Source organism: Apteryx mantelli, chromosome 14 (genome assembly GCF_036417845.1).
Source record: "Apteryx mantelli isolate bAptMan1 chromosome 14, bAptMan1.hap1, whole genome shotgun sequence".
In the NCBI taxonomy this organism is placed as follows: Eukaryota; Metazoa; Chordata; class Aves; order Apterygiformes; family Apterygidae; genus Apteryx; species Apteryx mantelli.
Window position 1 is genome coordinate 13,322,797 of NC_089991.1, and position 17,524 is coordinate 13,340,320.

Sequence of the window (17,524 nt, forward strand, 5' to 3'; positions counted from 1 at the left end):
CTTGCTTGGGAGAGAAGGGATCCCTTGTGCTGCTGGCCATATGAGCGAGGTGCCACAGATGCTGTCCTTCATACCTGGTTGGCATGGTAGTTGTTCAGCCAGCGCTCGGTGTGGGTAGCATACCAGCCCGGGACCAGGCAGCGGTTCTGCAGGGTCCGGAGCTTAGGAGTGGCCTCAGGTCCAGCTGTGATCACCTCATGGAAGGTGTATTTCAGAGCAACCGGGTCATCGTGAGCTCGCTGATGCTATCAGACACAAGTGAGACAGGTTTCCTGCTGGGGCAGTCCAGACTGGAGGCCTGTGGGCCTAGAAATCCCAGGCTGTCCCTGAGGCACAGCTGAGCATAGTAGCTCCCCAGTCACTGTGACATGTGTTTGCACTTCTTATTCAGCCCAGCACCAAGAAAATGTCCCCCCTTCCAGGGGTCATTCCCATTTCCAAACCAAGCTGACAGCAAGGGAAGCTCCTGACTCAGTGGGACTTGGGAGGCTGGCACTGCCCCAGGGAGCCGGTGGAGCTGGGAGAGAGCCAGATGCAGGCAGCTCACCTGATACCAGGAGTAGGCTCGATCTGCAGGGTTGATGAGGATCGTGATGACCTTGGCCTTGGAGAGCAGGGCTGCAGCCCGCCTGGGAGCCACTTCTGAGTCGAAGTAGTTGGCACTTTTTTCAAAGTAGAAGTCAGAGGTGGTATTGGAGGGGATAGGGAAGAACTCCATGTACCTGTTGGGAAAGCACAGCATAAGGCAGGCAGACAGGGACCAGGAGATGTCCTTGCCATCCTCCTTTGCAAGTGACAGTCTTGACTCCCTGTACCAAGCACTAAACCTCCAGGGTTCCCCCAGCTCTGATGCATGCTGCCTGGGGCTTTACAATCCCCTCCAGCCATTTTGGAAAGCCAGGTCTCACCAGATTCCCCAGGCAGGCCCAGAAGCCATGGTGTAGCCAAGACACACAAGCCTGGCTTCTGCCAAGGCCACTTCTGAGTCCTGGCAAGCAGCCTTTGCCTTCAGAATGACATCTCAGGGATAAACTGTGGCAGTGCAATGGCCTGTGGGCAATGTGGCAGCAACCGCAGCCAGTCTCAGCGGCACCGCAGGCGTTCAGGGTAAGGTATACTCTGTTACTACCAGACAGAGCCGGGGCAGACATCAACACATCTCTGCAAGGGGAAGAGCCCGCATGGGATTCATTTCACCCCACAGCAGCCAAGTATCCCAAGCTTGTCCTCCCTTGCATCTCCAGGGAGAGATATTCCCTTGTGACACCCCTGGAAAGCTGGGTGTCTACCTTTCCCCACTGATGACACAGGGGTGGACCCCACTTTTGGCTAGACCCCAACTTTGACACCCACTGCTTAGGCCATGCCACAGAGGCCTCTAATCAGGCAAAGTTGCAGGAACAAATTTTGTTTTATCACGTCATAACTTCATCTAACCACTGCTACTTCTACCCTCAGCTAAAATCAGGTTCCCCTCAGCTTCTTAGTTAGGGGTCCAGAAGCTGTGAGGCTGATAGGAAACCCCACAGCAACACTGCTCCTGTTCCCAAAGGAACCAGCGCTCCCACCCAGGCAGCTCAGACCCTGTGGTGGGGAGATGCAGGCAGACCTACCAGTCAATGCCCTTGTGATAGTTGTGTCCGTTGAAGAACTGTATCTCCTCAAAGGTCTCCGAGCTGGGATAGTTGCTGCTCAGGTCTGGGTGCATCCCCAAGAAGAGATAAAGGGCAGTTGTTCCTTCAGACAGAGAGAAAGCAAGAGCTGACTTAGGCCAAAACTCTCTTCCTGCTTTGCTTCAGGCCAGCAGGGCTGTCGACAGGCTCTTTGGGGTGGGTGCATGGGACTTGACAGGCCTCCCAGTGAGCTCATGGCACAGAGAGTGAAGGGAAGTACCTGTTTTTTGAGGCCCAATGATGAGGAGCTTTGGGAACCGGTCACAGGTCTTTTCTTTGGACCAAATATCTTTGTGCCGCTTATCTTCACAGGGATCCTGAAACACAGGAGAAGAGGATTAGAGACAGGGCAGCCTAGAAAGGACTTTGTGCCGCTGCTCAACTGCCTTGAGGCAAGAGCAGATACATAGGGAGGCCATGCTGCTCAGCAGACAGGACAAAGGACTGGGCTTATTTCCAGATCTACAGGGCAAATCCTTTCTTGGCACAGCTGGACTGCCCACAGAACCACAAAGATGTGAAATACCACTGCTTACCCATAGCACTGTAGGAAAACGAAGGTTGAAAGGGACCTCAGGAGGTCACCTAGTCCAAACTCCTACTCAAAGCAGGGCCAGCTATGATTTACTTCCCCCTCCCCAGTCCCAAACTTCTGGGCTGCTCCCCCCATTCCCTCCACACAAGACGCTGGCCTGCAGCATACCTGCCATAGAGGGTCCTTCTCCTCAGAGAAGATCTGGAAGTATTTCTGTGCCAGCTGCACAGGTGGCAGTGTCTGCAGCTTCAGGTTGGTCCAGGAGTTGAGGAAGCGGACCAGATGTTTGAAGGTGTACAAGCCCAGGCGGTCGTTGCCGTAATTGGACAAATGAGTCATGAAGATGCTTATCTGAAGCGGAGAGGATGGAGCAGGTGTTAGAAGACCCTCACCCGGCAGTCATCCTGCACGTTCTCCCTGACAGGGGATCCCCCAACCCTGGCTGAGAACTTTGTTTTGTCTACAGTGGCGCACAGGGAAGGCTCTGCACGAGACGCCTGCCCGCTCATCCCTGAGTGCCTGGGTGGCAGTACTCACAGGGTTAAGGAGCACGGTCAGGAACAGTTCACCCCCGTTGATGATCTTGTCCAGCTCACTGGAGCCACCAGGGTATTCATTGTAGAAGATGGTGTGTGTGAAGAGGCCACAGGTTTGCCGGGGCAGTACCTGGTGGAGGAGAAAGATACATCTGGAGTAGGTGAAGGAACCAGAGCAATGAAACAGCCACACAGCCTGCTCCAGGAGTCCAGAGCTAGATCCTCTTCCTCCTCTCAAATTAAAAGTGGCTCCAATGTCCTCAGTCCCTTAAAGGTCAGGATCAGCTCCATTGCCCCTCACTAGCCCCTGAGTAAATGCTCTCTGATGGAGATGGGCAGATGGAGAAACCACACTAAAGACTTCTCGCAACAACTTCCTGTGTTGCAGGACTAGCAGACACAGAGGGCAATACAGTCCCCTCAAACCAACAGCCTCCTCCAGCTGGGGCCAAAGCAGCTGAGCCATCCAGGAATGATCCATGGAGGTTTTGGTGGAGGAGACAGGAGAGAAGCATCAGAGACAAAACCTGGCCACCTACCATGATGCCATTGTGGATGAAGCCACGGCGATAGCGAGCAGGTTTCAGGTGGGGGTATTCCTCTGTGCTCGTGACTTTGATTGACCAAACCTGCTTCCAAGCTTCGTACAATTGCACGTGGATGGGGTACACGCCCGAGTGGTGGGGGGCCACCGCGTACCCCATATCAGTGGGGATGCCATGTTCCTGTGGAGAAGAGCAGGGAGCGGGTGACCAGAGAGACCCCAGAACCTGTGACCTCCCAGCTCGATCCAGACACCCTCAGGGATGGTCTGCTCCCAACTACAGATAGCGTCTTCATGTCTCTGGACAGCAACCAGGGCAGAGCTGTTTCTGCATATCCTCTCCTAACTGGGATTGTCTCCAGAAAGGGGAGCCCAGGACCAGATGTGCTGGGTGGACACTTGCTCCTCTGCTCCACTTTGACCATACTCATTCCTGCCATTTCTGCTTTCATGAACAAAACAATGGCAGCAAAGCTTTTTGTCAGAGACTGGGTTGATACATTTATATAGGACCATAAATTGATTCATGTCTGTAGATATAAAACACCCTGGAAAGTCTGATCTGGACATCTGCCTGTGTCTCCCAGAATGAGTAGGGATGGTCCAATCTATCTCTTGTTAAGCCCCTCCAGTTAACAGGCAATTAATTCAAGTTAGCCTTATAACCCACCTTTTAGGCCATGGACCTGCTTTATTATTGCTGGGTCTGGCTTTATTGGGGTTGGATGCAAGACAGGTGTGAGCAAATCAGTCAGTCACAGCACGGTTTGGAGTTGATGCTGGCTTTATCCAGGCTGAAAGAGGACTGATAATACCTAACCATACCTAAAATCCGCTCTTATAAAGCAAACAGGTCCCTCAGGAACTTGACCTGCAGAGGGAGCTTTTATCAGCCAGAGCTCCACAGCACAGGACCACAGCATTTCTGACCCGGCTCCACCACCCTGCATCAGCCAGCTTCAGTGCAGCATCAGACCACAACAGGCTAACCATCAAACCTCAGGCTTGGTTAAAACCCAGCACACAAACCCTTCCTTTTCTAGGGCCGAGCGTTTAACCTCTATATCCCTACTAACACAACCCTAGAGCAAGCAGCTGTACCCATCCGTACAACGCTGGGGATGAGCAGGTACGGCTGTAGCAATACAGCGAGAGCGGAGTAACATACTGATATGGTCCTCCCTTAAATGGGCACTGAGGGAACTCACTGCCACCGGATTACAATGGCTGATGTGGAAATCTTTTTGCTCCAAGTACTAGCATATAAATGAATTTTCCCACCCTGATTTTTTTTAAAAAGCTATAAAAACAGGGTGCTGAGCTCCAAGCCTCTAAAGATCCCCATTCCAAATTTATACCCAAGCAGACAGGATGGGGGGGATTTCCTCAGGCTTTCCTCATACCTGTCCTTCAAACCCCAGCCTACATATCTGCACGTTCTACAGAGCAATTTGCTCCAAGCATAGCCCTGAGCATGGCTTCCCTGGGACACATCTCCGAGCCTTGCCGTCATCCCCCGCTGCCTCTTCACAGGGTAACACCGGCTCGTGTGAGAGGGAAGCATCCTCTCCACACCACTTGTACAACTCACTACTGCCGTTCTTTAGGACATTCTTTGTCATCGTTTTCCTAATCTGCGGGAGCCTCTGAGGCAGCCTCCTACGCAGGAACCGGTGCAGGCAGTGAAACATGGAGAGAGGCTCCAGGGACTGCTCCTTTGAGAGGTCGCACTGCACAGGCACCGCAGCAGCAGGACATCTCCAATTATGCACACAAAGCACGTGAACAGGGAAGGGCACCAAGGGGATGTGACTTAACGGTACCAGCTCCCTTTGCTCTGTCAAATAGAGATCATTACTTGAGTCCCCCAGGAACTAGAGCTCTGTCTGAGGAGGAAAGAAACAAGCCAAGGGACCGCAGGAGGTCAGGTCATCGCCTTTGATTTCTCAGCCTACAAAAGCCTCTTTATCTCCCCCATTTCCCATCCTCCCCCCATGCCAAACACCCCTGCAGGCGGCATCTTACTCACGACAGCGAATTTCTTGTTTAAGGTCATCTGCTCCGCAAGAACCGACTGGTTGTGGAAGAGGTGAGGCTGCATGTGACTCCACATGTGCGGGAACCACCAGAACTCTCTCACGTAGGACAGCAACAGATCGTCGCCTTCGTCCTCGGCATCGGTACCTGTGGGGTCAACCCCACCATCACCCCAAGGCAGGCAGAGCCACAGAGCTAACGCCCGGGTCAGGGCAGTGCGTGAACACCCTGGGCGGAGGGGAGGGCGCACGCACTGATGGCCTGGACACCGACACGGGCTGAGCGCTGCAAGGGGCTCTCAGGGTTCAGAAAGGCTTGTGAAAGTGAGCCACCTCGTGGAGACCTCGCTACACTCTGGCTGTCAGGCAGGCTGTTGGCTTTCCAGCACCCCTGGGTTGGCCTTGGCCTTTTGCAGTCTTCTCCCCGCTCCCCGAGGCTGGCCTGAATTCACAAGCTGCACAATGCAAATTGCTCCCAAACTTCTCAGAAACTTGGAGTCGCGCAGTGAGACCAGGAGCATCTTTGTCCTTATCCAGGCGATGAAGCTGGAGCCCCTGCTTACCCGGGCTGCCACAGGCCCTGTTATATCTGCCCCTCTGCAGAGGACAGCAGGAGCAGGAGGCAACTAATGTGACTCAGCAGCCCGGTACCTGCCAGGAGGTGAGCAACAGGTTGCTCAGGAGAGAAGGATCCCTCAGTACATCTGGCCAGCTCTTCTGATGAGCTCAGGGCAGCCTCACGTCTCCCACCTTCCCTCCCACACTTGCAAAAACGGGCAGCAATATTCACTTTACCTGCTCTGACTGCCACAGGCAGTCATAGGTGAGCCAGATGGCAAACCTCAAGAGCGCCAGCTGCTCTGTGGTAACGCAGAGGTAGACCCCCTCTCTGCGACCGAACGGCAGAGGAATGATGGTATGGATCACTAGGCACCCTGGGGAGTCAATCCACATCCCTCCACCAGCCGGTACGGCTACTGCTGACTGTTTGGGTGGGCATGAGACCAAGGGAACAGCAGGGCACAGACCTTTCCCTTGCAACAATTCATCACATCAGTGATGGGAGTTTGGCACCAGGAAGAGGCTTTCTGCCTGGGGACCCTCTTGCAGTCCCACTGTTGGTCTGTTTGAGCACCAGTTCCTGCTCTAACATCAGCAATAACACACCAATGCCCCCATTGCTCACGGCAATGCAGCGGCTGTGCTGAGCATGGCAGCAGAGATGCTTGAAGCAACGCGCTCCTTACCTGTGTGGAAGAATTTCCCTGAGTATCCCAGGTTGAAGGTGAAATTTGGGATGTGGGTGCGCAGCTCATTCTGAGTGTCAAACAGCGCCTGAGGCACAGGAAGAGAACGCAAGAATATCCTTAGCACACAGCAGGAGAGCGCTTTCGCCAACAGGTCTGCAGCAAAGCACATGCCAGCACTAGGAGAGCCTGTGGGACTTTCAGAGAGGGCTGCTGCAGCAACACCCCAGGGAAGGGGTTCCCACTGCCAGAGGATGCTCTGAGGGGCAGGAGAACTCATGCCTGGAGTCAGGAGCACCCTGGACCATGCACAATTTCCCAGCCCTTGCTCCAGCCTCATGCATCCTCTACCCAGCCAGCCAGGACATAACAGCAGTACCTTGACATCTTCCACCTTCATGCGAGTGCCTTCCTTGCCCACGAAGATGTCATCAATGTCCACCAGGATGTAGCGGTCAAGGGGCAGGGAGAGCCTCTTGCCTGTTAGGAAGGAGACAGAGTCCACAAAGACCAGTTTGTGCAGCCAGAAGTTGAGGTTGTTGCCAAAAAGCACCCTCTGGATGCCATCGTGAAGACCCAGGTCCTGCATCACTGTGGTGTGCAGTGCTGCGTCCACGCTCATGTGCGGGATCGACTCTGCTGACTTGGTCTTGGCCAGGAGGACCGGCTCGTAGGTGGAATGGTTGGACTGGAAGACAGTCCAGTCCTCCCCTGGGAGCACTCCCTTCTCCACCTCACTGGGGCGTGTGATGTACAGGAGGGGTGACTTGGGGTTGATGCTGCAGTCCTTCAGTGCGAGATTGGAGTGGAGGAAAAGGGGGAAGCCCTTCAGCTGAGCACTCAGCAGGCTGTTCTCGTTGGCCTGCAAGGGGAGAAATGCAGACTAAATCAGGAGGACCAGAGGAAGGGAGAGATGCCATGAACAAAGAACAAGGACAAGGGGAGCAATAAGAGGAAGGCGTTTAAAAACACACTGAGTTCTGCGCAGGTTTTCTATTCATGCCTCCTGGCTCACCTCTCACCGCTGTGCTCAGACAACCCCATCGTGTGGCCTGACTGCTCAGGAACACTATAACCCAGGCAGGGGTTCACCAGACGGGGGAAAAATGTACACAGCGAGGGAAGGGGCAGCTCATCTCCTCCTCTGGGAAGAGCTCTTGCCCTGGCTCAGGTGTGCAGCCCTCACCCCATGCTCTGGAGTGCCAGGCTCCCTCCTCTCTTCCTCTCCCAAACATGCCAGCCTCCCCCACCTGCAGCCATCTGCGAATCCTGCATTATTCATTCGTCCTGCCACAACTTAACACAGGAGCTTCCCCCAGCTCCATCACCAGAACGCAGGGGCACCAGCACTCCAGGTCTTTCCTAAAAGGAGACCATTCCAAATGCTCCCCTTGGCCAGTGGTTCCTGAAAGCCAGCAGACTTTTTATACACCTGGATGTGGGCAGACATTCATACTTACTCACTTCCAGGGTACAAAGGTCAACTGGGCTGCGAACCCTGGGAAGGGAAAGGGCAGGCAGAACAATTCAGCCGAAAAAAACCCCAAACATTTCCAAAAGCCCAAAGTGGGTGCAGATGCCACTTAACAGGAATCCCAGATCACAGCTCTCATGGGAAGAGCAGGACACTGCAGCAACTCCACAAGTCACCTTTCCCAACCACAACTCGCACGCAAGCTGACAGCTCCCACGGCCAGCTCAGGACAGGGTGGCAGGCTCCGGAGGACTTGGCAGAGGGCTTAGTAGCCAAGTGGGCAATGCAGCTCCCACCCCTCACACCCGCGGAACAGCCACGCACTACAACGAGCTCCAGAGAGGGGTTTTGGTGCTGCTTGACCCAGGCAGCCGTCGTTGTGCGCTCTCCCCGTCTCGCAGAAGGGGACATGCCACGTGTCTGCAGGGAGCAGCCTGCCCAGCAGCTCAGAGAGGCCCCAGGCATCTCCTCGCGTGTCAGCCTGGCGCCTCCGTCAGAGCCCTTTGCCCGCGTACGTGGGCCCCTGTTCCTCTGGGCCTCGAGGCCTTTCGGAAACAGCTGCAGAGGCTGGGCAGGGGCCAGCGGCCGCTCCGCCGAGCGCTCCCTGCTTCGCTGGCAGGTTTCGGAGGCGAGAGTGGGCCCCGTAAGCCCTGCCGCCAGCTCGCGGCTGCCAGCACGGCACTCCCGGGCCAGCTGTGGGGACCGGGCTCCCTCCCCATCTGTTTCTGCGCTCCTCGGTCAGTACTGGAAGTATCTCATAAAATACAGATTTATGATTCTGCAGAGGGACAATTCTGGGCCGAGCTCATCCCGATGTCAATGCCTGCAGCCACGTGGGCTCCCATCAGGAGCCTCTTGTTTACACCCAGCCTGGGGTTTGGCCCCTCTACCAGTTTGAGCACTCGGCAAACCCCAGCGAGGGTCATTGCTGCAAAACAGGAAATTAAAAATAACTGGACTGAGTGCACGGATTCTGCGCCATTTGCCCCAGGGTCCCACTGGGGTGCAAAGTCACACAGGGCAGCACACACTGGGGGGAGGAAACAGAGGGACCAGATATAAAACAAGTGGTTTCCAAAGCGCCACAGTGCCCAGCAGGAATCCAGCTGTGCTGCTCCAGCAGCCCAAACGCAATGGCCTTTCGGAAAGCAAACTCCCCATGGAGAAGCGAGTGCTAAAGCATTTGAGGCCCACAGTACCAAGAGGAAGGACGGACGGACAGACAGACACCTCCTGGCCTCTGGGGCACGAAGTGCCCAGCACAGCCTCCTTGCATCCCGGCCCCCACGTGATCTCCTGAGCTGTGCTTGAGTTGAGCCCCCATGGGTGTGCACGCAGGACCCCACACCTTGAGGCTGTTACGGCTTCTGTCTGCCACCAACCCAACAGTGCTGGCAGCACCTTCTTCCCCCGCGCAGGCAGGAAGCTGCGTGAACTGCCCTGGGCCCTAGCTGAACACCTAAGCCCTGCATGCACTTCCTTGTCTCCATGGGGGCAAGTTGGATGCATAGAAACAAACCCACACTCTCTATGAGGGCAAGGCACCCACACCATGGGGGGATCGGTTCACCCCCGTGCTCCAGCACGGCCCACGGCCCCGTACCTTGAAGAAGCCGATGATGCCCACGCCGTACTCCACACAGTACTTGTCCAGCAGCTCACGGTTCCAGGCGTCCAGGTTGACGTATTTGAGGATGTTCTCATAAATGATGAGTGCAAAGCGTCCCCGGTCCTTGTCAGTCAGCGTGGGCATGTCCCCTTTCCCCGGGGCGATCTCTGTCCTGTATTTGAAGCGGCTCGACTCCAAAATGGCCACAATCTCTTGGCCCAGCTGAGAGTAGAGGCTTTCCACAAACACCAGCACTAAAGGGTCTGTGCGGGAGGAATCGGCCACCTTGAGGGCCTTCAGCGGGAGCAAGCGGGAGGGGGCGACCTTGGGTTCATCACAGTCTGGCCCTGGCACATCCCCAGAGGGCTCCAAGCCCCTTTTCCACCCATATAAATAATACGCAGAGACAAAAACACTGAGCAGGCAGAAGGCAAAGAGTAGGAGCAACACAACCTGTGGAGATACCTGTCGGATACTCCTCCGGACCCTTGCCAGCACAGTCATCCTTGCATTTGCAGAGCAAATTCAGGCCCCTCTCCCTTGCCCACTCCCCTCCCCTTTCAAACCCCAGGGGAGGGGAAGAAAAAAAAAAAGCTAAAAGAAAATTGAATAATAATACTAATAATAAATTAAAATACTAGCAGGCCGCATGTGCATGTACAGGCTCTCTCCCCTTCGACAGTCCGGTGTCCTTCGCTGTCTGCTTCATGTCACCATGGCAAATCCATTGAGAGTCCCCTTTCAGAGCCGAAATCCCTGCAGCAGCATCCCGGGGTCAGCACCATGGCCTTAGAGGGGCGAGGGGGCGGAGGGCGGCGTCAGCGCGTCTCTCAGCGGGCGCGCAGGCATGGCAGCTCCCTGGGGTGCCTCACTCCTGCAACACTGCTCCGTGCCCTGCAAGAGAGAGAAGGGCTGGTGAGCCCAGGAGCGATCTCGGACGGAGGGCTTGCTTTGATATCTCTACGCTCTGAACACTGATGTCGTGCGGCTCCGCAGCTTTTATTTATGCAAGCGCAATCACTCTAGCAGATCCCTCGGTGAGCTCGCTTGCGTGCCAGGACTTGCAACGAGAGTGCCTCGAGCTCCCGGCGGTGCCGAGGACGGGGCAGGGAGTGCCTGCATGCGCACACGTGCCAGGACACCCCAGCTTCGGTGAGCCCAGGGCAGAGCGGCACCTCTGGGGTCTTAGTTGGGATGCCAGTGCTTTGGGTGAGTCCCCATGTATCTGTGAGTCCCCATCCCTCCACAACACGGCTGAGCCCTTCTAACAAACAGCTGCTGCCAGAGAAGTCCTGCTCCTCCCTTCCCAATTGCAAGCGCGTAGTCCACACCCTTTTATTTTGCAGGGGCTCCAGTGCTTGTTTGATCCCTCATCAAGTGCACTGAACTCACGAAATATCCGCTTTCTCCCCCGCCTTTTTGCTGGGCTCATTTCCTTCTAGTTTAGCAGGCTCAGCAGGGCATCCAGCGAGAGCCAGACTGCTGCAAGGAAAGCGGCAGGAGCGCACAGCGGCAGGAACAACCGGCTGTGCCTTTCAGCAACTGCAAGACACGGGATCGGCTCAGCCTGGCTTGCAGAGCCCCCAGGCCCCAGGGTAAAACCAACAGCCTCCCAACAGCCATTGGCAACGGGTCAGGGTGGTGCGCAGCCCCTGAGCAACTTGCATGGTGCACTGAGCCGTGTGGCACCACGTGCTGATGGCATACGGGGGCTGGGTGGCTTTGTGCGTGGGGTGGCAGCAACAGGCCAGCTTGCAGCTCCCCTTCCCGCCTCTTCGCATGGCCTGGCAGGACCTGGCACAATGTCCTGCTGCTGGGCACTGTTTTGGGTGAGGACATGGCAGAGGGGGCTTCAGAGGGGAAGAGACTGAGGCTGGAGATCCTGTGGTAGGAGGAAGGAGGAGGCTGGAAGTGAGGGGGACGGGGGACTTTGAGCACAGCACAGGGGGCTACGAACCCGCTGTCACCTGTCCTCGCAACACCAATGCACAACCCAGGGGAGCAAAGCATGGGGGGACGCTGACAGCCAAAACCACTCCAAGCTGACCACAGAGCGAGGCCAGCCCGCAAAGCCGCCGCCGGAGGAGCCCAGCCTTGCGCTCCCAGCAAAGGCGGGCAGTCTCGACAGACGCAGGGACTGCTCACCGTCGCCTAGCGCAGGATGCAGCCGAGCCTTTGCTCCAGGCCGTGTCTCACGCAGGCATTTCAGCCCAGCCCCGGGGTGCGCCAGCAATCTTTCCCGAGCGGCTAGAGACCCACAGTACACAGAGGTGGCTGCCGAGGCAAAGGGCAGCCCTCAGACCCTTGCTGCGGGGGTACTGCTGGCCCCAGGGCACAGGGCAGTCCCCAGGGCTAATGCTGCAACAGGAGCCCTGTCCCACACCAAACAAAGCCCCTCTGGCCTGCGAGGACACGAGGACACCACTGTCCTCCTGCCCCAGCATGGCAAACAGTGTTCCCACCTCTGCAAAATCACTGTATTATTTAAAAGTCACACAGTCATTAAAGGCACAGACAAAAGGAGAGCGAGGCAAACACTTCAGGCCAGACTGCAATCTCATTTACACCAGGCGAAGCGCTGAAACAAAAGGGAAGCTTTCCAAATTTACTCCCACGCTGCGAAGAGCAGCAGCTGGCCAGAACCCCTTCACACGGAGACACTGATTTATTTGATAACGAAGGCACGCTCCATGTAGCGACGGGTTTCTAGGATGCTGGGGGAAGCACGGCTTCCCTGCACATCTCAGAAGTGCTGTCCCCTACAAAGGCCCTCCGGCAACCCGGGATAAACAGTACGGCGGATATGCACGGTCGCGGGGGAGGGCCGCGGGCAGCCAGCCAGCTGGAAGCCACGAGGCCAAGCCACGGGCCAAGGGGGGAAATTCCAGCCAAGGTCACCGAGACAAAGCCTTCTTCTGAGGGAAAGGCCAAGGCAAGCAAGAGCGTCCACGTGGAGCCGAAAGGACCTTGGGAATTTTTTTTCTTCCCCCCTTGAAAGGCCCACTAAAAGAAAAGAAAAATCTTGCAAGGAGGTGAAGCTGTCTCAGGGAGGGAAATATTGATATTGCCAGTGCATAAAAAAAATAGTAATAATAATAATAATAATAATAAAAAGTATCTCCCTTTCTGAGAATCTGGCTAATCCCCCCGTGGGCACGAGGGGAGGGAGCACGTTTGTGGGGGCTCGCTGCCCCCAGCAGGGGGGCTCACAGCGTGGTCTCGAAACCCCCGGCAGAAATCCCTGCTCCTCGCTGGGAGGACATCTCTGCAGAGAGGTCTGTGCCCTGCTGCGGAGCGCCGAAGGCTGGCGGAGCCGCGGCAGCGGAGAGCCCCCGGCTCACAGCACTTGGCCCCCGAGCCCGGCCGAGCGCCGCGCGGGCTGGCTGGCGGCTGAGGCTGCCTCGCCGCTGCTTTGCGGGAAGGGGTTTGTGCAAGCGAAGCATTAAACAGGATTGGGAGAGAGATAAAAATAGAGCGCCGGCATCCTGGCTGCGGTAGCAGCCGTAAAGGAGAGCGCCGCCTCTCTTCCCAGCCCTTCCCGCGGCTCAAACCTGCCCGGAGACAGCCGAAAGGGCAGCCGGCCCGCTCGCCCCCTCGCGTTGCGCACCTTAGCGGGGGCTCAGGGCTATTCATAGCTCCTCGTGACTCCCGCTGGCACCGTCTCGCAGGCCTTTCCCCAAACGGCCGTCCCCGCTCTGCAATCCAGCCCGGCCTCTGCCTGCCAGAGGCTCCGCTCCGTCCTTTGCGGCCTGCTGCCACCTGACAATGTGTCTTCGAAGGGGGCAGACGGCAAGGAAAAGGCCGCGGCAGCCACCGGGTCCCTGCGCGGCCGGGCAGGGGATGGCAGGAGAGCGCGAGGCGAGGGAGGCTCCAGGCGCGCAGCACGGCCGCGGAGGGGCTGCGCAAGCCGATGGCTGCCGTACAAAACGTAATCCGGAGAGCAACGGGATTAAACTTTGTCGGCTGAAAAGTAACGTGGATTACACGTTGCGACTTTGCGGAGTAATCTTGTCATTCCTGCCCTTACCTGCTTCGAGCAAGGCCTGCTCCAAGCCCCGTGTCCTACTTCCCAAGCCTCCCGGCTGCCTTCGCCCAGCCTCTCGCCACCCCGCTCCCGGGGGTGGACACCCTTTCCCCTTCACCCCCGCCGGCCCTCAGAGGGACACCGGCCTCCAGAGCAAAGCTGCACACAGCCCACGCGAGGGACTGACAATCCCGCACACGCGCAGCGAGAAGTCAGCCTCAGCGACAGTCTCTGCCACCCACCAGCAACACCCACTCCTGCTGTGCCAGGACAGGAGAGCGGCTGGTGCCTTTTTTTTGTTTTTAGTTTTTACAGGTGGACGATCCCCAGCAGGGACAAGAGAGGATGCGCCTTCGCTCCTTGGCCCAGGCAGAAAGGGCAGCATGTGGATTTCCTTCTCCATGTGGGATTCACCACCCTCCTCTTTGCTGCATTGCATTGCTTTCCCGACCTGCATGTTGCAGGAATATTTAACCCATTCCAGCAATGGATGCTTCAGATAACTGATCTCCCAACGCAGCATACCCCAGCCCCCTTAGGGGACGGCAGGCTCCACTCATCCACGACTGGGCTCTCGCTTTGCCCTGCTCTGATTGCTCTCACCTCGATTCATTTGTATCTCCACTGTGTCACTCAACATGGCACCTCAACAGGGCTGGAGTCCTCTTGGATGTTCAACCTCTTGAGAGCATCCCAGGCAGGAATCTGGGGCAGGACAGTTTTCCAGGTCTGTCTCTCCCAGCCCGAGCAACACAAAAACACAGGGGCAGTCCAAGCGCAGCACAGTGCACACACACAACACACTGCTCTCGCAGAAAATCCAGCATCCGCTAGGACTCCTGTACTGGGATTGCCTCCAAAATCAAGCAAAAAAGCATGCAGTAATTTGTAATCGGCACTCACAAATAGCTTTAAAAGCTTACAAAGAAAAACAAAGTCAAAAGGTTTGTAAACGTATTAGGGAAACTCTTGGAAGAAACAGGCTTTCACCTCCCTGGTCTGGCAACCCACTCTGCAGAAGACAGGCTCTGCCCATGCCCGGTGAGTCAAGGGCGCATCATGCTGTCAGAGGCTGCAAGCTAGTGCTGACACCAGCAACGTGATGTGGTCTCCTTGCTGCTGGTGCCCGTGGGTTTATGCCTCCCCTATGTGACTTCGGATACCTCCCCCCACATTTCAGCAGACCAGGATGAGTGCCAGCGCCATGCATCCTCCGGCAGCTGCTTGCATAGGTCTCCTGCCCCAGCCCTTCCCATTCACCGGGAGAAGAGCCCTGGAGCATGCCAGGCCCAGCGTCCTGCCTCCCGGCAGGCGCAGGAAGCACAGACACCACAGGAACCCCTCGGGCAGCCAAATCCCTGCAGCTGGTGACACCCCCACATGGGGCCACTACTAACGAGCAGAGACAGGCGATACCTTCAGCTGTCCAACCCCAAATAACCCAGCCATCAGGTATCACATCTCATGGGAACCAGAGCTGCCCTGAATGTAAAGGTTCAGAGAAAAAACAGCAATAAGAGCTGCCAGAGGTTAGGTTTCTCGCTTTGTCCCTCTGCTGTTCCTGCAGAGCTCGTTCCAGCTCATTTTAATGCCAGGGACCCCCTTTCTGTTCTTCAGTACCCTCCAAACCACTCCCTGCATACCACAGCTCCCCACAAATGATGCCTCTGTCCCCAGATGGAGATGGGGCAAAGTGGCAAAGGGAAGCGAGTGGGAGAATCGCTCCTCCAAGGCACAGTCAGCAGCCACAGCTGCGAGAGAACTGCCAAACATTTTCCAAACATTTCCGGCAAGGACATGGCCTTCCTGTGTGCCAGGCAGGCCCCAGTGACCCTCTTCTTGATAACACACAGCCCAGCAGCTTCCTTGTCTCCTCCAAAGAAGCAAAGGCTGGATACAACCTCAGGCGACCTTCCTGCCAGCTCCCTGCAAATCCTCCCATCCATCCCTGCTGGCTCTTGCACCACGGAGAGGGGAAGCAACACCTCTGAGCAAATTCCTTTGCAGAAACACGCGCTAATAATGCACTTATAATCTCCACAGCATTCATCAGACCTTTTTAAACCATTAAATGCTCTTAAACAAGAGGCACATGGGGACTTTGCTTTTATAGATGCGTGTGTGCAGAGAGGCTCTCTGCTTGATTATCTGTCCCCAAGGAAATGAAAGGCTGGGAACTCCTTATGAAGTATCACATCCTGGACATGCCATCCCGTTCCTCCTCAACTTCTTTCATCAGTTAGGACAGTAACGCTTGCAGACCCACCCTCCTTCCTGCACGGCAGTCGCAAGCCCTCGGTACTGACATTCGAGTTCCCATGGCTACAGGCAGGGAAGTGACAGCCGGAAGATTTAACGTCAGTGCATGGAGAGGCAGGAACAGAGATGGCTGCTGACAGGCAAGATTACACATCTATCTTCAAATCACCTGCAACAGAGAGACAGGACAGAGGGTGGATGTGGTGGGAACGGGGCCCTACAGTTGTATCAACTTTGATTTCCAAGGGGCTTCATTAGTCCATCCTGTTTTAAGAACTTATAATTATGGTTCTGTGAAGTACATAATAATCAGGCTTTGGTGTGTTAAAATAGAGGTTTGATTCCTAGCTGGAATTTTCCACCTCTTCGCTGCACACACATATTCACACATGAGTTGGCTACTTGATGGCCCTCATGCAAGATGACCTGTACAAAAGCCCTGAGGTTTCTAAGCATCTGTCCACAAAGGTCCGGCCAAGCATGGCACAAGTAACTCCAGCCAGAGCAGAGTTTGGGCACTTGGCTTCTTGTCCAAGGGCATGGCCAGGGAGGCAGCAGGCATGGCCTTGAACGCAGCCCAGCTTGCACCACTGGTTCCTGCGGATATGGCCTGAAAAGATCCCAGCACCCAAATCTGGGTCAGCCCAAGTGAGCCCCAGTACAGGTACTGAGACTGCAGGAAGAAGGTGCCCAAAATCAAACTGGCAAGGAAGAGCCTTCCTGCACTGGTGTCACTGCATCTCCTTCTGGAAACCTTCCCTAGGGTCTCTTGCACAAAAGCCAGGAGCACCCAGGATGCTCTGAGCTCCCACAGCAGCACCACAGAGCAGCATGGCAGGCAGCAGCACGGCAGGCAGCAGCACGGGCTTACCAAGTCACAGATGTTCCTTCTCGCCTTCTGTCCTGCCCCAACCCTCCATCCCCCTCTCCTCAGGGCAGGGGTTGTCTCTCAGCAGGCCTCTTCATGGCCAACCCCCCATTATTATTACTGCAGTGGAATATTATTTAAGTTGCAGAAGAGCTCGTGTCCATGCATGCCATGCGCTGGCCCCTTCCTCAGCAAAGCCCTGCTCACTGCTTGCGCAGACAGGCTCACTCCGCTCTGCGCCTGCTCATGCTGGCTGTCTCCTGGGCACTTTATCAGGCTGATCCCAACCCTTCCCAAATCTGGTCCCCAGAGACAGCATCTCTGGGCAAACACAGGACTCCAACCAACTCTCCTATGCACACCCTGCACCTCCCTTTCTCCCACCACTGCATACATGGTCAGCAGCATGGTCATACATCTGGCAGGTCTGTAAGAAATGTGCACCAGGCACAGAGTAGCTTCTTGGCTGGTTTTTCACTCACCCCTCTGCCCATAAGATAACAGCCAGGTTGACATGCCACCCTCCTCGCCCCCAAAACATTCCACTGGTGCTAAAAATAGCTTGTGAGGCTTCTCTCTTTAATTTCTTCCCAATTTCAAACCCCCTTCCCCGTAGGGAGGGAGGCTGCCACATAGTTTAAGTGCTAATGCAACACTTTCCTGGGCAGCATGCCAGCACGGCAGCAAGGTGCCTGCGGGACCCTCGGAGCAGCCAGGTG

The 17,524-nt window shown here is 56.0% G+C and overlaps 1 protein-coding gene across 2 annotated transcripts in view; it reads right to left on the minus strand.

Moving 5' to 3' along the window:
• Positions 1-17,524, minus strand: part of NDST1 (N-deacetylase and N-sulfotransferase 1) — a 42,540-nt gene that overhangs the window by 5,590 nt on the left and 19,426 nt on the right. For both annotated transcript variants that reach the window (XM_067304624.1, XM_067304625.1), the window contains exons 2-12: positions 9,649-10,548; positions 6,951-7,433; positions 6,572-6,659; positions 5,318-5,472; positions 3,284-3,469; positions 2,746-2,874; positions 2,377-2,559; positions 1,894-1,990; positions 1,614-1,737; positions 548-722; positions 75-245 (exon numbers count right to left, since the gene is read on the minus strand). In XM_067304624.1, the coding sequence (XP_067160725.1) occupies positions 75-245; positions 548-722; positions 1,614-1,737; positions 1,894-1,990; positions 2,377-2,559; positions 2,746-2,874; positions 3,284-3,469; positions 5,318-5,472; positions 6,572-6,659; positions 6,951-7,433; positions 9,649-10,158 (2,301 nt within the window). In that variant the 5' untranslated portion in view covers positions 10,159-10,548. The remainder of the gene's footprint in view (positions 1-74; positions 246-547; positions 723-1,613; positions 1,738-1,893; positions 1,991-2,376; positions 2,560-2,745; positions 2,875-3,283; positions 3,470-5,317; positions 5,473-6,571; positions 6,660-6,950; positions 7,434-9,648; positions 10,549-17,524) is intronic.